Here is a 22,772-nt window from a genome sequence, read left to right as displayed (position 1 = left end):
GGGGTTCTGAATGAGACAGTGTCCAAATCTGTTTGCTATTAACCAGTGATCAAGTAGAGAAAGGAAAATTTCTGGCCATGAAAATTCTCCTCTCTGATGACCAACACATCTCAACAAAGGAGAAGACGATGTACTATAGAGCAGGAGCATGAATAGGGCTGAGGTCAATTTCAGGTTATTCCAGACAGAACCCTGACCCTCATTCTCTAGGCCCATCTGCCCTCCAATGGGACATTTGCTGGTTTTGCCTCCCTGGGGAGAAGGCCTTTCTTAACCACTTTGTGAGAGGGTTGCCTCTAAGGTCTTATTCCTGACACTTTTCAGGAAGCTCAGAACTGCAGTTCCTCCTGTGCCCCTGTCCTCTAAAGCCTGAGGTGGCCCTGGGAGTTGGCTTGACTTCCTGCCCTTTGCTTTGGCTGCAGCTGTGATAAGGTACTTGGTCACCATGGCTATGTGATAGCTGCGCAGTTCTGCCAGGGCCTCCACACACTGGTTATATGCTGTCAGAAGTTGGCCATTTCTGGAGGACAGGACATGGTCCCTTAGTGAAGGAGCTGACTGGATTGCTTCTATGAAGGCCTTATGAGAAGGAGGCATGTAGTCCCTCATGTTGAGCAGAAAGTCACCTGAAAGAAACAATCCAGAACACTGTCATAGCTCCACATGGGAAGACAAGAAAGCCTGTGTGCTCGTCCAGACATCAATCCAGCATCAACTGTTGCTGTTGTCCTAACCATCTGGCTGGCTCTTTTGTTAGTAGACTTCAAACACTCAAATGCACACTCCTGGCTGTTGATAGGAGATGGGGAAGGGAAAGGGAAGCATGCACATCTCAGATAACTCAGTTGGAACTTGCTCTATCAACCAGTGTATAAATGTTCATCAGATACCAAATATGGGCAAAGTATCTTGCTAGTCACTATGAGAGGATATTTACAAACGTAAAGCAAAAACCCTTAAACTAAGCAGCTAGAGACTCTGCTGAATTTTGTTTTTATTTATTTATTTATTTATTTATTTATTTATTTATTTATTTTAATATCTTTTTACTGATTTCAGAGAGAAGAAGGGAGAGAGAGATAAAAATATCAATGATGAAAGAGAATCATTGATCTGCTGCCTCCTTGCCCCCGCTGAGGACTGAACCCATAAAGCAGTGCCCTGACCCAGAATCGAACCGTGACCTCCTGGTCCATAGGTCTGTGCTCAACCACTGAACCATGCAAGCCAGGTGTGAATTTTGTTTCTTAAATGTTTTATTTGGAGGGAGTGCTAAAGAAGAAGAAAGTAATAGAGTCAGTAAGCTCAAGGACATAAAGGATGAGCAGCTTTTTTAATAATAGCCCCTTGAAGTCAAGTTGTATAAAAATCTAATCAACAGATATTTACAGGAAGTGTAGATAGATAGATCATTTATAGGAAACCCATTATGTGTTTAATATCATGCATGGTAAGTCAACTACTAACATCACCAAGTTGAAATACATGGGGCAAAGTTATAGTTCTAGAGGACTGATTTTGCCGACGAGATTAGACCCTATGACACCAAGTAGCTCTAGTTTATTTTTATTTTTTCTAATTCAACTTGAAAACTCTGTACTATGAAGTGTTTGGGGCAGCTGTTAAACATTTGGCTCAAGGCTGGCAGGTAAAGACATGAGCAGTTTCAAGCTTGTAAAATGGTTGGCCCTTCCCCTCTTCTGGTCTAAACAGAACTGGCTTGAGGTTGCACCATTTTTATGGGTAAGGGCTTTAGTGGAGGAGCTTAGACCCAGCATCAGCAACGAAATGCCATCCCCTTCAAACTTCAACACTCCCTCATTTTAGAGCAAGGAAGTCATTGCCTAAAGATCCAAACAAAACTGCAGTGAACAGCTGGAAATATAGCAATGTTTTAAGATTTGGAAATGAAAACCAATATCCTGCTGAGATCTGATATTAATTGACTTGACACAATAACATATGGCAGGCATAGTTTCCAAGTTAATCTGGAAAAGTATAGACTTTGTGGCATTCTAAGTTACACTTGGTTTTATCAATTTATAAAAACACCTCTGCTCTTCCGTGTTAAGGAAAAAGAAAATTAAAATTAAAATGTCTGACTTACCACTTTCCTTGCTATGATGAATGCCCAAGAACTCATCAAAGGCCTGAAGCACTGTGCTCTGAGCAGCGCTCCCTCCAGAGTATTTCAGGGGCTCTGTGGAGACTCCTTCATATATCAACCCCACAGGCATTGCTGGGTTATCTTTCCATCTGAGCAAGAATAAAAGTCAGAGAGAAGTGGGTGCTCAGAGCTAAGAGTATATTCTCTGATATAGAACCAGAGAATGAGCAATAAAGTGAACATGATTTCAGTGGCATTTTTAAGGCAAAAGACTGGATATCTTTGTAGGATGTATACTTAAGCATCATCTTGGCCCCAATTTCATAACAGGACATAGAATGCAGCCCTCCCCCTTCCTCATTTAAAAAACTTTTACAGAGAAGTAAAGAATAGAGAAGGATCCCTGGCATTAGTTCCAGAGTATATTCCTTAGAAAAATCCAGGATAGAGATGACATCAGTGCTGAACACCAGGAACAAACTAGGGGCTCTGAACAATCTTCACTCTCTCTGATAAAATAACCTTGATGACCTGATAATTCCACAAGTAGAGATTTGAAAACACACACACACACACACACACGTAAATACACACACACACCTTTGCCCTTCCCTGAAACACTTATAACAGTTGTGACATTACACTATCATTTCTAAATATTCCCTGACATTTTGGGAATGCCCTTATCAAATACTTTGTTGATAACAGGATTGATAATAAGGGTGGTGACAAAAAACACACAATACAAGCTGCATGTTGCCAGAAGCTAAATTCAAGGACCTATGGAAGGCCTGGGAGAGAGGCTCTCCGTGGTGCTCAGATTATCCCCTCTCTTCTCTTTTCTTCTCTCCTTTCCTCTCTTTAGTTTCCCTGATTCCATTTCTTCATCTTTTTTGTCTCTGAGTCCCCCTCTTTCTACTTCCAACTATTGTACTCATTTCCCTGTCTGATTTTTACAGTCTTAAACAGTTACAAAGTGTATGCGGATGGCTCCGTAATGAGACAAAAACAACAGCACCACGAAAACATATGTCTGTACTTACAGTGCTTTACAGTTTATAAAGCACCTTCACATTTATTTTCTGATTTGACTTCTTTTGAGTAGATCAAAGCAGGTATTTTTTAAGCCCATTTTACAGATAAAGACACAAAGACTCAAAGCAGTTCAATCTCCAGGGCCACGTTGCTAGGGAACAGGAGAACCAGAGCTTAAATTTCAAACTTCCAATTTTTTATTTTCATGTTCTCAAGAGCTGAGCATGTGGATTTCTTCTTTTCCTAAGGAACAGAATCTTTTTCTCTTATTACCAGGAACAAACTACCATCCCAGTTATTAACAGTTTAAATAACAGGCCTATGTGATGTCTCATCATCTTCCCGTAATTCTAAAAGTAATTTTGCTGGAGAGAAGGGAAGCACACACCTCACACACACAAAAGCTGCAGACAGGCTGCTCAGATTGCTGTGCCTGGCCTTTTTCACATATTTCTCTGAGGCAGGAAATGCTACAAGAAGCTGGGTTGTTTTCTTTTGGGGCTGCTTTGGGTTGGCTGTTCTATGGTTTTCATTGGATGAATATCAGAGTGGCCTTTGCAGAAAGAAATGAGGCACAGAAAGCAGTCAGGGGGACAAGCAGGAAGAGCAAAGGAAGGATGATTCTATCGTAAGATCGTGACATGCTGTAGCTGTTAGGAAAGAGGCCTCTGTATTATGCAGATATGGAATTTAATCTTAGCTGTGATGTTTATTAACTCTGAGCTTTGGCTTAGTTAAATCCTCTCTGAGCCTCAACTTCCTCATCTAAGTAATATAAGTATCTACCTTGTTGGGTTGTCGTGAGAACTAATTGAAATATTACTTGCTCAGTGCCTGGAACATATTGTTAAACATTTCATAAATATCAGCCATCTTATATTATTCAGAATTAGTTGGAATCCCTGTCTTCCCTTTCATTGTTTTGTAACTTTGTACAAACCCTTCAGAGTCTTAATTCTCCTAATTTGTACCTACTTCCTAAAGCTGCTGGAAAAATTAAATGGGTTTCAGAGAGATTTCATGACTTGTCAGAGTTCAGAACATTTTGTAGGGAAGGAATAGTGAAGACATGACTGTTACTGTGTGGTACGTGGACCAAATACAGTTGTTCAGATTTCCTTTGTAATCCCGTCGATGATCTTATGGAGTCGTCTTGGTCTCCTTCACTGGTTCCTTCCCATCATAACCACTTCCAAGTGTTGGACTGTCTCAGGGCTCAGTCCGTAGGTTTCTCACTATTCCAACTTACCAAGTGATCTTATCTGGACTCATAGATTTAAAAACCTATTCTAACTATTCACAAGTTTGCACCTACACCAGAACCTCTCCCCAGTATTCCAGACTCATATAGCCTACTGCCTACTAGACATCTCCACAGGAATGAACATGTCCCAAACTGACCTCCTGTTTTCTCCACCCTTTTGCCAAACTTGTTCTGCCTATAGTCTCCCCCAACAGAAAAACTGGCAGTTACGTCTTTTCAACAGATTGGGCCAAAAACCTTAGAATCTTCTTAGATTGACCTCTTTCTCTTCTACTCCACATGCATTCCAACAGCAGATCCTGTCAACTTTACCTTCAGTCTGTATCCAGAATTCACCGTAGTTGAAGCTACCACCCTGCATTCTAGTAAAAGTTTCTTAAATACTTTCCCGGCTTCTATTCTTGCTCTGAAATTATCTATTTTCCACTTAGAAGACAGAGTGATGATTTAAAACTTAAGGCAGATCATGTCGTTCCGCTCAGACTTGCCAGTGTTGCTCATCTCATTCAGCAAAGAAGCCATCAGGCCCCTCTACGGTCTAATCTTCCACTACCACGTGTATCTTTCTCATTCCCTTTAACACTTCGGTCAAGCACTGCTGGCTTCCTTGAAGTTTCTCCTCCATGACAAACATGCTCTCACTTCAGGGTCACTGTCATTATTTTTCCTTTTGCTTGGAACAAGTATCTAGGTGGCCTGCTCCTTACTTCTTGCAGGTATCTGCTTAAACATTACTTAGAAGTTCGGCATTCTCAGATCACAATAAATAAATGTAAAACTCTGGCCACCACCCCGAACACGCCATGGCACCCTGTATCCTACTTCACGTTTCCTCATATTGCTTATCATTGTAATATATCCTGTATAATACTTGATGTTATTATATTTATTTCTTCATCTGTCTCCCATCATTAAAATTTATGTAAGCTCCACAGAAATGAAGTTGCTGTTTAGTTTTATTGCTTCATTCCCAGCACCTAGAACTGTGGCTGGCATATGGTAGGCGCTCATTATATATCTAGTGAATCAGTGAATAAAAATATAGCATTCTATGATTATGTATTGTATATCTAGAATATGTAAACCCAAGTATATATTTTAGAAAGACCTGGCCAGCCATCAACTGCTCAAAGGGCCAAGACATCAATCTCCTTTTAGTGCCTCAACCTGAAGAAACTACACTGAAGCCACATAGAAGGTAATAGAGAAAATACCAGCATGAAAGTCAAAAAAGTAAGAGAAGGGCATCTACTTTCAAAACCCATATATTCTCTATCTATGATGATGGTACTCTGAGGCAGGGAAATTGAGTTTCTGCGAAGAACCCAAGGATTGCCCCCATGCATTCTCAGGCCCAAACTGCTGTTTGTGAAGGAAAAGGAATTTTTCTTTTTTTTTTTTCAAATCTCTGTAAGCAAGATTATTTTTAGTCTTTCTTGTAACATATTTCTAGGAAACCCAATAGAAGCAGACATTTAAAAGGAAAAAAGAAAAAAAGAGAAGAAATGGGATGACATTATTTTTCCACAGGGGCTATTAACCTCCTTGAGAAATTTAGAATGAGTAGGAAATAAAGGGAATGTTTCATCTGCAGATGAAACCTTTCAACTCTCCGTAATAAAAATTTTTTAAACAGTAAACAGAACTAATAAATCAAACATAAGGCAAGTCAAGAACACAGGAGCAGATTTAGATTTTTAGATTTTTCAAGACAACCCTCTTGGGATTGTCAACAATCCAGATGTTTTTGGGTGTCTGCACTTATCAGTACACTTTGGTACTGGTCACTTAGTTTAGCTGCATGAGATATATTTTGAAGATCAGAAGCAGAGGGGAGACATTTATGTATATCACAGATAAATGCATCACTGACCCTGAACTTATTTTAGTGAAAACAAAGTCACCTTCTGGTGCCCATCTAAACATGATAGGTAGAATTCCAAAAATGTTGCCCCAAGGTTCCCATTCTAATTCCTAGAACTGTTAATATCATGCTTATTGATATGATATATTACATAACAAGACAAAGGGAGTTTGCACATGCAATTAAGGTTACTGATCAGTTGATCTTAACACAGAGAGTCATTCTAGATTATCTAGGTGAGCTGAATCTAATCAATAAGATCTTAAAAACAGAGACTTTTCTCTGGCTAGTGGCAGAAGGAAAAGTCAGAGAGATCTGAAATACTAGAAGGATAGGAAGTGTCATTGCTGGGCCGGAGGAGACCATGTGACAAAGAATGCAGAAGGCCTCTGGAAGCTGAGAGCAGATTCTGTCTGACAGCAAGGGAACAGAGACCTGAGTTTCAAAACCACAGAGAATTAGATTCTACCAAAAACTTGAGAGTGCATTCTTCCCCAGATTCTGAAGATAAGATCTCAGCCCAGCAGATGGCCTGACTTGGCCTTTTGAGACCCTAAGCAGAGAATTAGGCTGAGCTCACTCTGACTTCTGACGTACAGAAAATGTGAGATAATTAATGTATGTAGTTTTAAACTGCTAAATTTGTGGTAATTTGTTATGTAACAAGGAAAACTAACTTAGACTTAGTGAACAAAGTAAAGCACAAAGAGATTTTTCAGAATTAGGTGCTTCCTAAATCTCAGTCTATTTTAAAACATTTTTTAAATGACATTTTTACTTTTGTCTAATCCTACCAAAGTATATCTACATGTTTTGCTTACTATTTGTTGCTAGAGTCTTTTTGTACAATCAGATCTTCTCTTGATCCCTACTGTATGAAAAACATACAGAGAGCAAGATGAGTTCTCTACGATAATCTCTTTGGGGAGCATTTCCGGAGTGAAAGTCTAAATTCTGAGGCACAATCCCAATTCCATATATATCACTCCCCTTTTACCGTCTTTTTGCCATAAACATATACTTATTATTCTCAAGTTATTCTGTAGAAACCTTCCTGCTTTTACTCTCTGCACCCTACAATGAGGAATCCCCACCCAGGTTGGCCTCCCTTAGAGAGGGAAGTCACTTTCTCACACTCCAGACCTACCTAATCTATAGAAAATACTTAGTACATGTTGTCACTCTATTCTTGCACCAATGGACCATATTGCTAAATCAATAAATTTATTGATTTGGGATTTGGCATGTTTCTTGTTACATCTAGGCACAGCTTCAGGTTCTTCTTATCAATAGCACTCCAGGCACCTGCTAGTTGATATATGGCACACTAGACGGTATCGATGCACCTTTTTTACCCCATCCATCCACCACCTCCGCCTTTCACTTTTCACCATAAAAACAAACAAACAACAAATTCAATTTCTTAGTGAATAGTAAAGCAATCTCATTAAAACATGTCAACGTATGACTAGTATATTTAAAATAAGAAGTGTGTCTAAGGGCGGAGTTCTGTTTTTCAGAGAAATTATAGGTCATGTGACAAAAAGAGAGTACACAGGAATATGAGAAAATGGCTTAGAGTAGCTATCCTAGGAATGCTTTCTAGATCCTATCTATACCTCCACCTGTTTCAATAACAAAGGGAAAGAAATATAAATGATTGAGCTTTGTGGGTGGTATACTGGGCTTTTTTTTTTTTTTCCTTTGTCATCAAGGTAAATACAAATGAATGTAATATGAAAGCCTAAGGAAAATTACTCTAAACTTAAATATTCACCTTTAATGTCATTTGCCATGCAGATGGTACTCCTCTTTTTTAATCCAAGAGTGGATCTAAGTGATTACCTTGTTAACAAGACTATCTTAGTGTATTTCTTACTCTAAGAAGCTTGTGTCAATTTCTAGCCCCATAAATTTGGAAAATGCTGCAGAGACCTCACGCAGGAAAACAGTTGAACTGTACTTACCCAGAGAGAAAGATCCGGATGACTGCATAAAATATGTCTGGGTCTACATAATCTGGAGGGACAATCAAAATGTGAACTTTACTACAGGCAAAATAAAGCAATTGGTTACATGTGCATGGGCCCTGCTGCACTCCAGGGGCTGCCTCTCTATCTGATCTGCATGGAAACCTGGAATGAAAGCCACAAGCAAGAGGTGGATGGAATGTTCTCTTCTGTAGTTTCCTCGCTGGTGCTTACGGAACTTTTAAACTATTCCAAATGCTGCCCTTTTCTATTTGCGGCACTTCCCCTTTCTGTACTTAACAACCACAAAAAGAGAGATCAAGGCCATCTTTAAAAAATTAATACATTTAACAGGCATGATGTTTGAGAGACTATAGGGAGCGGAAAGGAGAAGGCAGAGAGAATCACCTCTTTCAAGGCTTTCCCAGGAGAGGAAAACTAAAGCCACCTATGCTCAGGCCGGTTCTACACAGTCAGCAGAGGGCAGGAGTGGAGAGCCCCTTGCCGGGGGCGCCACACCAGCTCCGACACAGGCTCATTTGGCCCCATGCGCAGCTGCCTTCAGGAAGCTGTGCAGCGATTCTGAGCCTAAGCCAATGCTTGTGGATAATTGATTTCACTAGTTAATAAAAGTGTACATAAGGAAGCAGGTTTTCACATTTGTACTAAATTTCTTTTTATCAACATTTGGAAGGGTTTTTCTTCTTCGTACAACGGGGTCCCTCTGTGACTAAGCATTTTCCCTTGCCCATATTCCTGTCTATCTCTCTTTGTCTCTGAGAGGAAAAAACACACACATCTTTTTTTCTGATACCTAAATAATGACATCTCCATACCATCAATTTTCCTTTTCTACCGTCATACCCACTCTGTGGCCCCCGATCTCTTACTTTCTCTGAAGCCCATGACTCAGGGAACTAGCGTCTCCCTTCAGCTTCAGGGTTTCCCAGGGCCCCTGAATGGTGCCCCACTCTCTCTGCTCTTCTCTGACAATGCTCCTCTGGACTTTTTTTTTTTTCCTGGGTGCTATTTCTGGGTCTTACCCATTTGCTGCTCTTGTCCCACAAAAATGCTAAATATTATGTACAAATTATTCTAAAGCAGTAATGGCTGGTAATAATTTAATATTTTACCCAACTTACCAAATTTAATGAGGAAAAAAATAAAAGGATCATTTCAATAAATGTAAAATAATTTGGATGTAAAAATATTTCAATATGTTGTAAAAAAATTCCATTCATGATAAAAAAATACACAAATAAAAATTTTAGCTAATTAGAAATAGGAGTGCTCATCCTTGAACTAATGAAAGGAACCTATAAGAAGTCTACAGTACACATTATACTTAATGTTAAAATATTAAAGAGTCCTTGAAAATGTGAAACAAAACAAGGATCAGCACTTCCATTCGATACTGTGTTGAGAGTCTTAGAAATAAGAATGAAGAACAAAAATTAAACAGAAAAGGCTACAAGTATTGTAAATGAAGAAAAAAAGAACACTGTTCTCAAGTGATATGACTTCTATATAGAAAACCCAAATAATCACCACATATTTATTAGAATGAATAAGAATGTTTATAAAGGTACTAGATTCAAGGTTAGTATTCAAATACCAGTTTTATTCTATAAAACAGCAACACTATACTCAGGAGTTAGTGAAATCAAAGATACTGTATTCACTAAAAAACAAAAATACAAAGTAACAATGAAGAAAGCATAAGATATTTAAGTCTTTTATCTTGAAAGAAATGAAAGAATATTTTTAAATTGAAAGAAAAGTTTATCCATTTCAAGAGAGTCAAGAAAATTCAGTATTAATGTCAAAGAGAAGAAATGTATCTAAGGAAGTCTTTTCTATGTGAATAAACTTCAGGCCATATGACATAAGAAGAATATGCACTAATATGAAGACATGATTTGGGAAAGCTTGTTTAGGGACCTTAGTTAATGCTTTCATGCTCTATCTACCTCTCCACCTGCCTTGATCAGAAGACAGAAAGACTGAATATAATTTCAAAATCATGCATTTTTTTCCCACACTAATATGCAGACTTAATGCAATTTGAGCAAAATTCCTAACAAAAATTTTTTAATGCAGTTGCACAAGCTGATTCTAACAGTTTATAAGAAAGGCAAAGGCTCAAAGATAAGTCAAGAAGAGCAAGGTGAAAGGGTTTTCTCTACCTGAAAGTGAGAAATCTTATGAAGCTATAGTTCAAATGATATTGGTTGAGAGAAAGATATTGGTGTAGAGAAAGATAAACAGACAACGAAGTAGAACAGAGAGCCTGAAAACAGATCCAGTCATTTAAGAAAACCTGACATAAGAATTAGCTAATACTGCAAATAAGTGATTGTTCGTAGAATGAAAATTGAATTTATTTCCTATGTTATACTACATATAAATAATAATTATATATGAATTAAGGACTGGAATGTCAAAGACAAAACAATAATTTCAGAAGAAAATGCAGGAAAATATATTTATGACCTATAATTTTAAATATTTTATGCAAGACCTATAAAACATGGACTTTTATGAAAGAAATGACAGATACTTTGACTATATTTAGATTAAGAATCTCTGCTTTCAAAAGGCAAAATAAGACCATCCACAACATTTGCAACACACATAACTAACAAAAATTATGCTCAAGAGTGTACAAAAACTCTTATAAATCCACAGGTAAAAGATAAAAAGATCATTAGATAAATAAGGAAAGACACACATATCACAAAAAGGGGATATTGAGTGGTGAGTATGGACACACACACATACACACACATACACACATGCAGAAAGGGAGAGAGAAGATAATTAATGTACTGAAAATCAGGGAACTGCAGAAGTGACATTATTATCATGGTGAAATAAGAGTTTCTACTCCCCACCCCCAAGAATGCTGATTTAGACAGTCACCTGTGAACAAGAGAGCTTTCGTGGAAGTCCAGCAGAGAAGCCCCAGCACGCCATTAGAGTTTAAAAAAAAAACCCAGACTGAGTGCACTGAAGAGGGCGAGAAGAACATTTCACTTTACCTACATCACGCATCCCACAAGGAGATACAGCCCAGGCCCACAAGAGACCTGAGTGGCCTGTGATTTGTCCGAGGAAAAGGGAGAACATGTGAGTCCCCGGCTTTCCCAGCTCCATGGAATGCTTCCAGAGCCCCACTTCTTTCTCACCCCAGCCAGAAGGCCGAAGTGAGCTTCAGGACTAAGAAGCGTGTGTGTTGGGGAGCGGCTGTGAGAATGCCAGATTGGGCCTCGGAGGGCATTAAAGGGAGGCAGATCCTAACGGACCATCCCATAGACTCCGTCAGGACAGCCTCCCATGAGCTGCTGGGTTTGCCTCACCTGCAAATCTCCCCAGCTGGCCATGGCATCCCTAGTGCTCAGGGTGGCTTACCCCACAACGCACACCCACACTGTGGCCACCTCCTTGTGTGTACAGCGGAGAACAGCAAAAGTGAGCATCTGTAGAGAAAGAAGAACAAAGTGGGAGGCATCACGCCCCCTGACTTCAAACTATACTACAAATCTACTGTAATCAGAACGGTAGGGTGTTGGCGCTAAAACAGGCACATAGATCAACAGAACAGAACAGAGAGCCCAGAAATAAACCTACGCATCCACACATATGTGGATAATTATTATATGGCAAAGGAATCAAGAGCATACAGTGGAGAAAAGACAGGCTCTTCAATAAGTGGTGTTGGGAAAACTGGATAGCCACACAGAAAAGAATGAAAATAGGCCATTATCTTACACCATACTCAAAAATTAACTCAAAATGGGTTAAAGACTTGAACGCAAGACCTGAATCCATTAAATTCATAGAAGAAAACGTAGGCAGGAGGTCCCTGCCGTAAGTCTTAGCAACATTTAGTGGGTCTGGATTCAAAGGCACGGGAAACAAAAGCAACAATTAACAAATGGGACTACAACAAGCAAAAGAGCTTCTGCACAATAAAGGAAACCAGCATCAAAACAAACGGCAACCTACTGAAAGGAAGAAGATACCTGCAAATCATGTATCTTTGAAGGACTTAGTATGCAAAATATATAAAGAATTCATACAACTCAACAGCAACAAAACAAATATCCCGTTTTTTTAAAAGGCAGAAGATCTGAATAAACATTTTTACAAAGAAGATACACATATGACCATCAGGCACATGGGAATATGTTCAACATCACTAATTATTAAAGGAATGCAAATGAAAACCATGATGAGATATCACCTCACAACTGCTAGCATAGCCATTATAAAAAAGATAAGAAATAACGAGTGTTTAAGGATGTGTAGGAAAGGGAGCCCCGGTGCACTGCTGGTGGGAATGTAAGCTGGTGCAGCCACTGTGGAAAACAGCATGGAGGTTCCTCAAAAAACTAAGAAGAGAGCTGCCATATGATCCAGCTATTCCACTTCTGGGTATTAATATGAAGATTATAAAATTACTAATTTGAAAAGATCTATGCACTGCTTTGTTCATTGCAGCATTATTAATAATAGCCAAGATACGGAAACAACCTAAGTGTTCACTCATGAGTGAATAAAGAAGTTGTGAGATATATGTATAAGTATATATATGCATATATATATATATATATATATATATATATATATATATATATAGCTACTCAGCATTAAAAAGAATGAAATCTTGCCATTTGCCACAACATGGATGGAACCTGAGGGTATTATAAGTGAATAAGTCAGATGAAGAAGGACAAATGTCACATGATTTCACTCATTGGAATCTAAACAAAACAAAACCCATGTACGAACAAAAACCAAATTCACAGACACGGAGAACAGATTGGTGGTTAACAGGGGCTGGGACATGTGGGAACTGGGTGAAGGGAACCAGTTGCATGGAGGTGGATGGTAACCAGACTTTTGGTGCAGATCCCTTTGCAGTGAATACAGATGTGAAATTATGATGCTGTCCACCTGAGACATATAATGCTATATACCAAATTTACTTAAATAAAAAACAAAACACTAACACACACTGTTCATTTGTAAGGTTCTCCTGATAGAGGAAGGTGAAGAGCTGTCCCGACATGGGAGATGGAAAGCAGTCACCTGAATATAATGTCACCAATCAAAGGAAGGGTGAGCCCCGGAATTGGCTACGCCTAGTAAAACTCATTCCTGCTCTAGCCACAGAGAAGGAGCCTAAGGCCAAGGTCAATCACCTCAGGCTCCACTCTAGGAAACAACAATAAAAGGGGCATCAGAGAGTGTAAAGACGAAACTCTGCAATAGCCTAATACTGCTGGGTGGAGTGTATACAACCTGTGTCGTTGTCGTTTGCCTTCTCCCCTCCTCCCAAGCTTCATGCGAGACCTCAACACGCAAAGAAACATATTTCCACTGAAGAGAGGAAACTACCCTAACCGCAAGAGAATACTAAAAAAAAGCCAAAACCACAGAATATCTTTGCAAATTGAGAGATCATTCTCCAATAGTTAAAGCAGCAATGTTACCAAAAAACAAAGCTGGGACACCAGCGCCATCTCGTGGATGTCGCTCAGCCTTCAGGCCCTTTGTCCCCAAGCAGAGCGCTCGGTCTCCAGGAGCCCCATACCATGCATTTGTCCTAAGGTCCTGGTGATGTCCTGAATGGACAGTCTCAGTCTCTGCAGGGCTTGCAGCAGGGAGTTCTGGCTGGTCTGCAGGATGGCATTCACTGCTTGAACAAGTGCCTGCGGAGAAGATTCATTCACTCGGTTCATTAGCATTCACTTACAGTCCACTGAGGAGGAGTGAGTTGAGCTTCAGAGCTGGGGGAATTGGGAAGGGCACCCCTCTGAATACTGGACTGTTTTCCAGGGCTCCCCTAAACTTTGCTGCCAAGTCTGCCTGAAAAAGGAATCTCTCTGGGCATCTCCCAGATAGACCTTTGGACATATTTTTCTAGATCTTTCCACTGATTGCTACTTGTTTTAACTCTCAGGGGCATCACTCTATCATTTTTCTCCTTCCTTCTTCTGTATTTATCACACATAATAATTTCTACATCTGCATCTTGAATTAGGGGACCCTCAGCCATGAGCTCTGTCTTTCATAAAATCAGACACATTCTGTAGAGACCATAGAGCCCCTAGCTCCAGAGCCCCCTCCACCATGAAGCCTTCCTAACAGTCTTTATCTTATCTGAGCTATAACTGAAAGACCAATATTTCATTTTGTATCTTTCAATGGGCTAAACACACTGATAAGAAATAAAGTGACCACACAATTTCACTTTTGAGAGTGAAAAAGGGTGCTATAATACTTACCCCATGACTGGTGACCCCACTGAGGACACATTAAGGACTCAAAGTATGCTAACCAGGGAAGGTGGTGAGGAAAGGCATAGGCAAAGTAGACATTCAGATGGCTAAGAGACATATGAAAAAATGCTCAAAGTCACTGATCATCAGAGAGAGGCAAATTAAAATGACAATGAGGTATCACTTCACACCTGTCAGAATGGCTGCTATCAACAAATCAACAAACATGACAAATGCTGGCCCGGATGTAGAGAAGTCTCCTAGTACACTGCTGGTGGGAATACAGACTGGTGCAGTCACTATCAAAAACGGTATGGCATTTCCTCAAAAAATTAAAAATATAACTGCCATTTGATCCAGTGATTCTACTTCTAGGAATATATCCTAAGAAACTCTTAACACCAATCAGAAAGAACTTATTCACCCCTATGTTCATAGCAGTGCTACTTGCAATAGCTGAGATCTGGAAACAGCCCAAGTGCCCATCAGTAGATGAGTGGATAAAAAAGCCACGGGACATTTACACCATGGAATACTATGCGGCTGTTAAAAAGGAGGCTGTCTTACCCTTTGAGACAGCCTGGAGGGACCTGGAGAGTATTATGCTAAGAGAAATAAGCCCAGTCAGAGAAAGACAAGTATCACATGATCTCACTCATATGTGGAATCTAATCAACAAAATAAGCTGATGAACAAAATAAATCCAGAGACAGAAGCATGGAACAGACTGAGGAATCTCAGAGGGAAGGCAGGGGTGGGTGGGTGGGGAGAAATTAACCAAATAATATATATGTATATATGCATAACACATGGACACAGACAATAGTGTGGTGAAGGCCTGGGGGTGGGGGGACAGGGGCAGAATGGAAGGTGTCAATGGAGGAAAAAAGGGGACATCTGTAATACTTTCAACAATAAAGATAATTTAAAAAAGGAAGAAAGACATAAACTTAACTAATTATTTTTAGGCAAGGCATGGATTCTCCAACTGATCACTTGCTGCTTCACTGTCTTTTGTCTTACTAAACCCAACCTTTCTATCAGTCATTGGAGTCTGCAAACCCGCAGGGCTAGGTAATCTCGGTGATGGTCCCTTTTCCTCTGAGCCTTTGCACAGCAGTTCTCCCTGCCAGGAATATATCTGCGTATCTGTCTGTCTTTCTGTCTGTCACCCTCCTTCTCTCTCTCTCTGCTTAACTCCTGTGTGTCACTCAGGTTTTCACTTTACCTGTCATTTCCATTGGGAAGCTTTGCCTAAGCTTTCAGGTCTGAATGAGGTTTTAGGCGCCTTTTCTTGAAACTGCGTTTTCCTCTCATTGCCTGCACGTCAGCTCACCCTTCTCCGCTAGAGCAGGCGCTCCTGTGGGGGCCAGAGCACTGTCTGTCTTGTTGTCCCCGATATTTTACTGTCTAGAAGAATGCTTGTTTATTGAGCGGACTAATGGTCAATTCCGAGTTTTGTGGGCTAGCTCTGTGGGCTAGAGCATGACATCCTTCCTGAGACATAAGCCAAGAGGACAATGCCTATGCTCATCTAATTTGATTAATGCATCAAAGGAAAAGAGACTGGATGGGAAGGAAGTAAACCTCATACTGATTTCTCATTTAGGGGGGAAAAAAAAAAGTGCTGTGGGTGGAAAGATACCTTAATCCCAGGTACTGCTGATTTCTCCACCAAAACAGTCACCAGTATAAAACCACGCAGGCTTTCTCCCCCAGGAAATGAGAAAATGGTGTCCAAGTTCCTTGGGAAGGAGATGACCAAATAGTTAGAGAGGCTTGGACACCGTGAGTATGCATGGCCCCCAGGTCCTCTCCAAGCTAGACAACTATAAGTACAGGGTAGAATCAATGACCACTTCCCCTCTCTATAGGAAAGCCCAAAGGATGAGCATCTACCTTCAGCAACATACAGGAAAGAAAAAGAACAGATCTATTCAAGCCCAAATTCACCTGATTGGAGGACTCTCAAAGTCCACCATGGCCCTGATGGTCCCAGACCATCTCCCCAATGGAATAGCCAAAGCATGAGTGGGTAGGTATTTCTGATTCTTCACAGCACCAATTTATAGCCCATCACACCATTCCTGTCAGGAGCACAGAGTCTTAGAGGCAACAGCTAATTCCATGCTCCTTTTTTTTTTTAGATATGGCCCAAAGAAGCAAAATAGCTTGCCCAAGGTCATATAGCGGGCTAGTCACAGGACCAGGGGGTGAATAGTTTCATAACTCAGGCTAGTGCTCTTTCTAATGAATAGTTTCTGTTTTGTTTTATATAACAGAGTGAGAGCTAGAAGACTGTATAGAGGAATCATTTTTAAATGACCTGTGATCACATGGATTCAAATATCCCAGATATACAGCCAGTCTACAAAATTTAAAAACTTTATTCCATAAGTCACTCTTGCTTCTAACATTTTCAGCATGAGAAGAAAGGAAAAACAAACACAAAAGAAAACTAAGTCAAGAACACCACTGTTCCAGCAATTACATTACTGTGGAGGAAAGTGTCTTTACCCTTCCATCTCTCAATTTCCTGAGCTACAGCTTTTATAATGGACCCCTTTATTGAGCTGAGGTTTGGTGATGGGAGAGGCAATGTCAATTTAGAGGCCAATTTTGCTCTTCAAAGAGAGAAGAGCCTAAGGATGCCTGAGCCAAACCTGCCTCAAGAGCTCCAATATAGGTTATATAATATTTCAAAGGAATTCTTCTGTAGTTGTCCAGCCACTGCCTATAACTTGGTCTTTCTTAGAAGTTATGGTGAGATAAGAGGTCTTTTCTAGATTATTAAAGAATTGGTGAAGTTTTTTTCTTACATTGCACTTTGCTTGTTTTATTATGTACAGACTGGAAAATACAGTAAAGAAAATTAATCCCCTATTCCCTACAGACCAGAGGCAACCACTGTTAAATTCCAAACTTAATTTTTGGCACCTTTCCTTCTAGCCTTATTTTTGCATGCATTTGTATATAGCTTATATACTATATATATATACACTTTGGTATGTTCCTTTCTTGTTCATTTGTAATCTTTTTAAGTAAGCCTGGATTCTCAAGTAGGTGAAGGATTTCTGAGAACTTACCTCATGTCCAGGGGTCTAGTCAAATTTCAGTTATTGACAACCACAAACAAAAAAGAAAATAAAAGAAGAAATCAGTTTGTAAACACATATGCCCTCTAGGGTCACATGCATACAGACACACACACTCTTGTGCAAATGTATACACACTCACACATCCATGCACACACAGGCTGTGACAGACTACATCCACTGTGTTACAAAGAGTGAACCAAATCTCAACTTGCATACCAGCCCCAGAACATTAACCCTGCAGCATTGCTCCTTTTATATTTTTGCAATTACCACAAACCCATATTTTTGTTGTAGGTATGCTACTCCAACTCAACTTTTAACACCTACTTTAGATCAAGTTCCACCCTGTCACCAAGCTTTTTGCAGATTTTTAAAGCCTGCATTGATGTAATTTCTTTAAAATTATGAAGGTTTTATTGTTTGCATCCCTCTGACATTTGTCATGTACTGCTTTGTTTTGTTATTTAACCACTTTGGGTGTACTTTGCTTTCATTTCTTCATTGCACTTAGTGCTGTGCTAGGCATATTAAGAGATTCCAAGAAGTAATTGCCAAGAAGAATACCTACTAAACCCTGGCAGGGAGAGTACAAGTCATAAGACTACCCCTTACTCAGTTTCCATCTGTTCAGATCCAAAGCGCACTCTCCTTTTCTTACCTTTCAGGATTCCTTGTAGTCCAGTTCGTCAGCACCAAGTCTGAGTGGACCAGAATAGGAGGGAGCCCCAAATTCCTGGAGACTTCCACAAAGGGAAGGGCAAGATTTCTTGGCAGAACCTTTCAAATACAAATCCTGACCATTAGCATATTCTAGGAAGAGTGCAAGAGAGTAAGTAATCATGGCTGTCCTTTATTCCATCAATCCTGTGGTAGAAAAACAATTTGGGGATAAAGTGGGATTATCTGAGTGACCTATACACATACACCTCACTCTCATACTTTTTTCTGTTAACAATCAAGTGAATATATTGTTTATGAGTACAATCTGAACTGTATGTGGAAAATTATAAGATTGGGCCGGGCTAGCGTGGTTCAGTGGTTGAGCGTCAACCAGCACTGTTCAAAACCAAGAGGTCACTGGTTCAATTCCTGGTCAGGGCACATGCTTGGGTTGTGGGCTCGATCCCCAGTAGGTGGCTTGCAGGAGGCAGCCAGTTGATGATGTTTCGCTCTCATTGATGTTTCTATCTCTCTGTCTCTCTCCCTTCCTCTCTCTCTCTAAAAAATCAACAAAAACACATTTTTAAAAAAAATATATATCTTTATTGATTTCAGAGAAAGGAGAGGGAGAGAGAGAGATAGAAACATCATGATGAGAGAGTCATTGATGGAGCCCGCAACCCGGGCATGTGCTCTGACCGGGAATCGAACCCTGATAGCCTGGATCCTAGGTCGACGCTTAACCACTGAGCCACGCCCGGCCGGGCCAAAAACACATTTTTAAAAAGAAAAAGAAAATCATAAGATTGGAACGCACACATATACATATAGTATAAAATAGTACTGAATATTAACTATGCATAGAAAGGCATTACCAAATGGTTAAGCATAAATTGGGGGCTGAAGTGATGAGTAGTAGGAAAAAATCTATCATCTATCTATCTATCTATCATCTATCTATCTATCTATCTATCTATCTATCTATCTATCTATCTATCATCATCATCATCTATCTATCATCTACTTAGATATGTAGATATATTGTGCATGTTTGTGTGTATAAAACTAAAAGCATATATATGCATATGAATATTTATGTTTACATACATATGTGTTTATATGGTTGTTTATGTGTCAGTGAGGAAGAGGAATGGGTTAAATAAAACACCTCATCCTGTGTGGCCATTGATTCCATCAGTAACTTCGTAAGTCAAAGCCAATAACAACTTCTAGTAAGTCACCTCAAGACGGTCCCCATTCAACCCCTGAGTTATCCAAGGAACACTCTGAAGAGCCTTACCTGTGCCCAAATCCAGGAAAGCAACTCAGATCCATGACAAGACAGGCATCTATTTCTTACCTCTGCAGGCTGTGTCTCTCCTTCCTGCCAGACATATCCCATGGTAATTAAGCTCAACACCAGGTGGGCCAGGCGCTGTTCCCTGTAACTCTTGAGCAACTGGCAATTCAGGAGGGGCATCTGTTTAAGAGAAGTTCCAGAGATGATCAGCTGCAGGGGAAGGGATGGCCACAGGGGTTCTGTGGCTTGAAGGGTTCTTTGGGTATAAGGAACAGGTTCTATTTCAATGCAGGAACCATGCACACCCATTTCTCCCCTGATCCTATGACTCTCCAGGAGAGGAGCAGATATTCCAAATGATATTGTTCTGGATGTACCTAATAGCCCCACCCAAGCCCCCAAATTATCCCCATAGTTGTGCTGGACATTGGTGACCGCTTGGTTAGAGTATTCTGAAATAAGTAACTCAACTGAGATCATTTATTACATGGGAGTCCCCAGTGCTGACTTTTACAATCCTGTCTTTTAAAAGCACCTCTGCTTACTTGGTGTCTTTAACCCTGATAATAGCCCTGTGCTGTAGAGAGTAAGATCTCTGTTTGATTCATTAATAAAACAGTCACCCCACGGAGAAGGTTCTTTGAGGTGTGGCAGGAAAGAAGTCAAGGACACACACACAGGAGGGGTTCAAGCAGCAGCGGGAAGATTTATTAAAGGGACAGTGCACTCTTAGAGAAAGGAAATGGGCAGGCTGCCGAGCAACTGCCCGAGAGCTTTGTGTGAGCTTTCTTATATTCTCTTGGGCTGGGAAAAGGGTGCATTCATTTTGAACTATCCAATCCCTGAAAAGAGCAGGCTTATTTTTAAACTATCCAACCCCATCCTCTGATCTTCTTAGGGTAATGTCCTACCCTTTGGGCTTTTACCCACATTCTCTAGGTTTGCCCACAGGGGGGTCAAAACCGCATTGCTGATTTATTATAATCAGGATATAATTGAGGAGAGGTCACTTGGAGGTGACAGGTGACTTGTGTGAGGTCTGTGCATGCGCTAATAGGAATTTCCCTCTGTCTCATTCTATTGTCCCCCACCCCACCCCACCCCACCCCACCCTGGCCTCCATCTCAGGGTTCCTGAGGTTTTCCCCAGCCTGTTGAGCTGGTGGACCTATCGCAATTGCTCCTGGGTGATGTCAAGGCTATTTACCTGCTCAGTCAGATGTTAGCTCCTGTTCACTCCCTCTTTCCTTGTTAACACCTAACTAGCTGCATACTCTAACAAAAGGAGGCCCCACAGAGTTAGGAATTTGACCAAATCCCTGGAGGGAGGTAGCTGAGCTAGGCCAAATGCTTTTCCAGACCGTTTCAACACTCCTAGTGACCTTGGCTAGCTCTCTAAACCTCTCCATGTCTGTTTCTTCCTTGTCAAAATGTGCCACCCAGAAGTTTGAAGGCAGTGTCCTCATTGTAAGCAACATCGTGTACAGACCTTAGTTATTACTAACAACAACGCCCAAACAAATATTACCAGTGTCTCAGTTTTCCCTGGGCCAGGCCCCCTGTCCTGGCTGACACCAAGCATCCCTGAGCTGCAGCTTCCAAGCACAGGGCCTTCAGCTCGCCTCCTTCTTCCATGTCCTCCCCAGCCCTAGACACCACCTGACCTAGATGCCCCTGGTGCCCCTCTCCAGGTCTGAACCCCTGAAGAAGCGGCAGTGGACGTCTCGTGTTTCCGTTTAAGCCACAAACAGCACCAAGGGAGCTGGCACCTGCCCAGGCCCAGGGCCGCTCGCACTTGACACTCTGCGAGGGAACCCTTCGCCCTCTGCCCACTAGGGGGCAGCCTTTCCTAACCTGTCTACATGTTTCTCCCACAAACTTTCTGGGAGAGAAAATCGCCTCATGTGCTTTAGGCAGGGAGGGGGGGTGGTGGGGGCTGAGATGTTGCATTTTAACCGGAAACAGCCTGAGAATTACAGCGGCATTTATTTATTCTAAGGCTCTTACTAAACAGTGTTCAAGGCACAATGCTAAAAACTTTCCACACAGGGTGATTTTTCATCTTCCCCCAAACCCACAAGCCAAAACCTAGAGTCAGAGAGCGTAAGATATTTGACCTGGGTCACAGAGTCTGGGGGACCGAGCCAGGGTGCTACCTCCCTTCTGCTGACCGCAGCCCTTCTTTCTCAAGTCAGTACTGTCTGTCTGATGGAAATACGAAAACCACATGTGCAATTTTAAATTTTCTAGAAGCCACATTTTTAAAAGAGTAAAAAGAAACAGGTGAAATTTTATTGAAAATATATTTTATCTAGGTCAATATATCTATAATATTATCAATACAATATATCAATATAAAAACAATGAGATATTGAATGGTCTCTTTTTATACTAAATCTTCAAAACCCTAATACAACATGATGTCCTTTATCTTGACTACATCTGTAAAAACCTTATTTCCAACTAATTCACAGGCTCTGAGTAAACATGATTCCTGAAGAGACACTATTTAGCCCAGTGGCAGTGTCAAGGAATTAATTTCACTGCTGTGCTAAAGCTGTTTCCCCAGCTTTGATGTTTTCAGTGGATAGAAGTTAGCAGGACACTCCTGGCCTTTTCTTGTTGACATTTAACATATGAGGAGCACCAATTCAGCAAGTCCTTCATTTTATTTATGGCAGTTTAATCAAATAAAGCCTGAGGAAAGCCTGGTACAAAGGACTGTGTAGTCCACAAGCTGAACTTTAATTTGTCTTCTTGCAAACTGTCCCAGACTCCCTCTTGCTTTTGTGCCCTGGTACTGAGATGGGAGAGAGATGCTCTGAGAGGCAGGGGTAGGGGGCTCTTCTTTTTGCTTTGGCTGAATGCTTGGCATGGGAACTATAAACTTATGTGTAGATCTGTATTCTTTACTTAAAATGGTACAACAATTCTTTAATTTTTATCTCAACTTTCTCTTGTTTTTCTGCACTGCAGATATTTACCTACCCTCTCCTCTTCTTTTTTGCATTCTTTTGGTTATGTTAATGAGCCTTTATGAGGCAGGAAAATAAATTCTTAGATTTAGTTTGCCACCTTCATAGACACTGGAGATAGTCTCTTACATCTGTTTTACAATATCTCTAACCTTAGGACTGCACTTAGCAGGCATTCAATAAGTCTTTTTAAATGAATTTTTAATTATAGAC

General features: G+C 40.5%; 1 protein-coding gene across 1 annotated transcript in view; it reads right to left on the bottom strand.

Annotated features, from left to right (window-relative positions):
- Positions 1 to 270: 270 nt before the first annotated feature.
- IDO2 (indoleamine 2,3-dioxygenase 2) overlaps positions 271 to 22,772 on the bottom strand; it is a 36,506-nt gene continuing 14,004 nt past the window's right edge. The window contains exons 3-10 of the mRNA XM_087813819.1: positions 19,646 to 19,765; positions 18,284 to 18,402; positions 17,614 to 17,628; positions 16,173 to 16,272; positions 13,840 to 13,957; positions 8,238 to 8,289; positions 2,108 to 2,256; positions 271 to 626 (exon numbers count right to left, since the gene is read on the bottom strand). Of these exons, the coding sequence (XP_087669945.1) occupies positions 271 to 626; positions 2,108 to 2,256; positions 8,238 to 8,289; positions 13,840 to 13,957; positions 16,173 to 16,272; positions 17,614 to 17,628; positions 18,284 to 18,402; positions 19,646 to 19,765 (1,029 nt within the window). The remainder of the gene's footprint in view (positions 627 to 2,107; positions 2,257 to 8,237; positions 8,290 to 13,839; positions 13,958 to 16,172; positions 16,273 to 17,613; positions 17,629 to 18,283; positions 18,403 to 19,645; positions 19,766 to 22,772) is intronic.

Source organism: Miniopterus natalensis, chromosome 2 (genome assembly GCF_054644295.1).
Source record: "Miniopterus natalensis isolate mMinNat1 chromosome 2, mMinNat1.hap1, whole genome shotgun sequence".
Lineage (NCBI taxonomy): Eukaryota > Metazoa > Chordata > Mammalia > Chiroptera > Miniopteridae > Miniopterus > Miniopterus natalensis.
The sequence above is the reverse complement of the archived record's forward strand: the minus strand, read 5'-3'. Positions and strand labels throughout refer to the sequence as shown.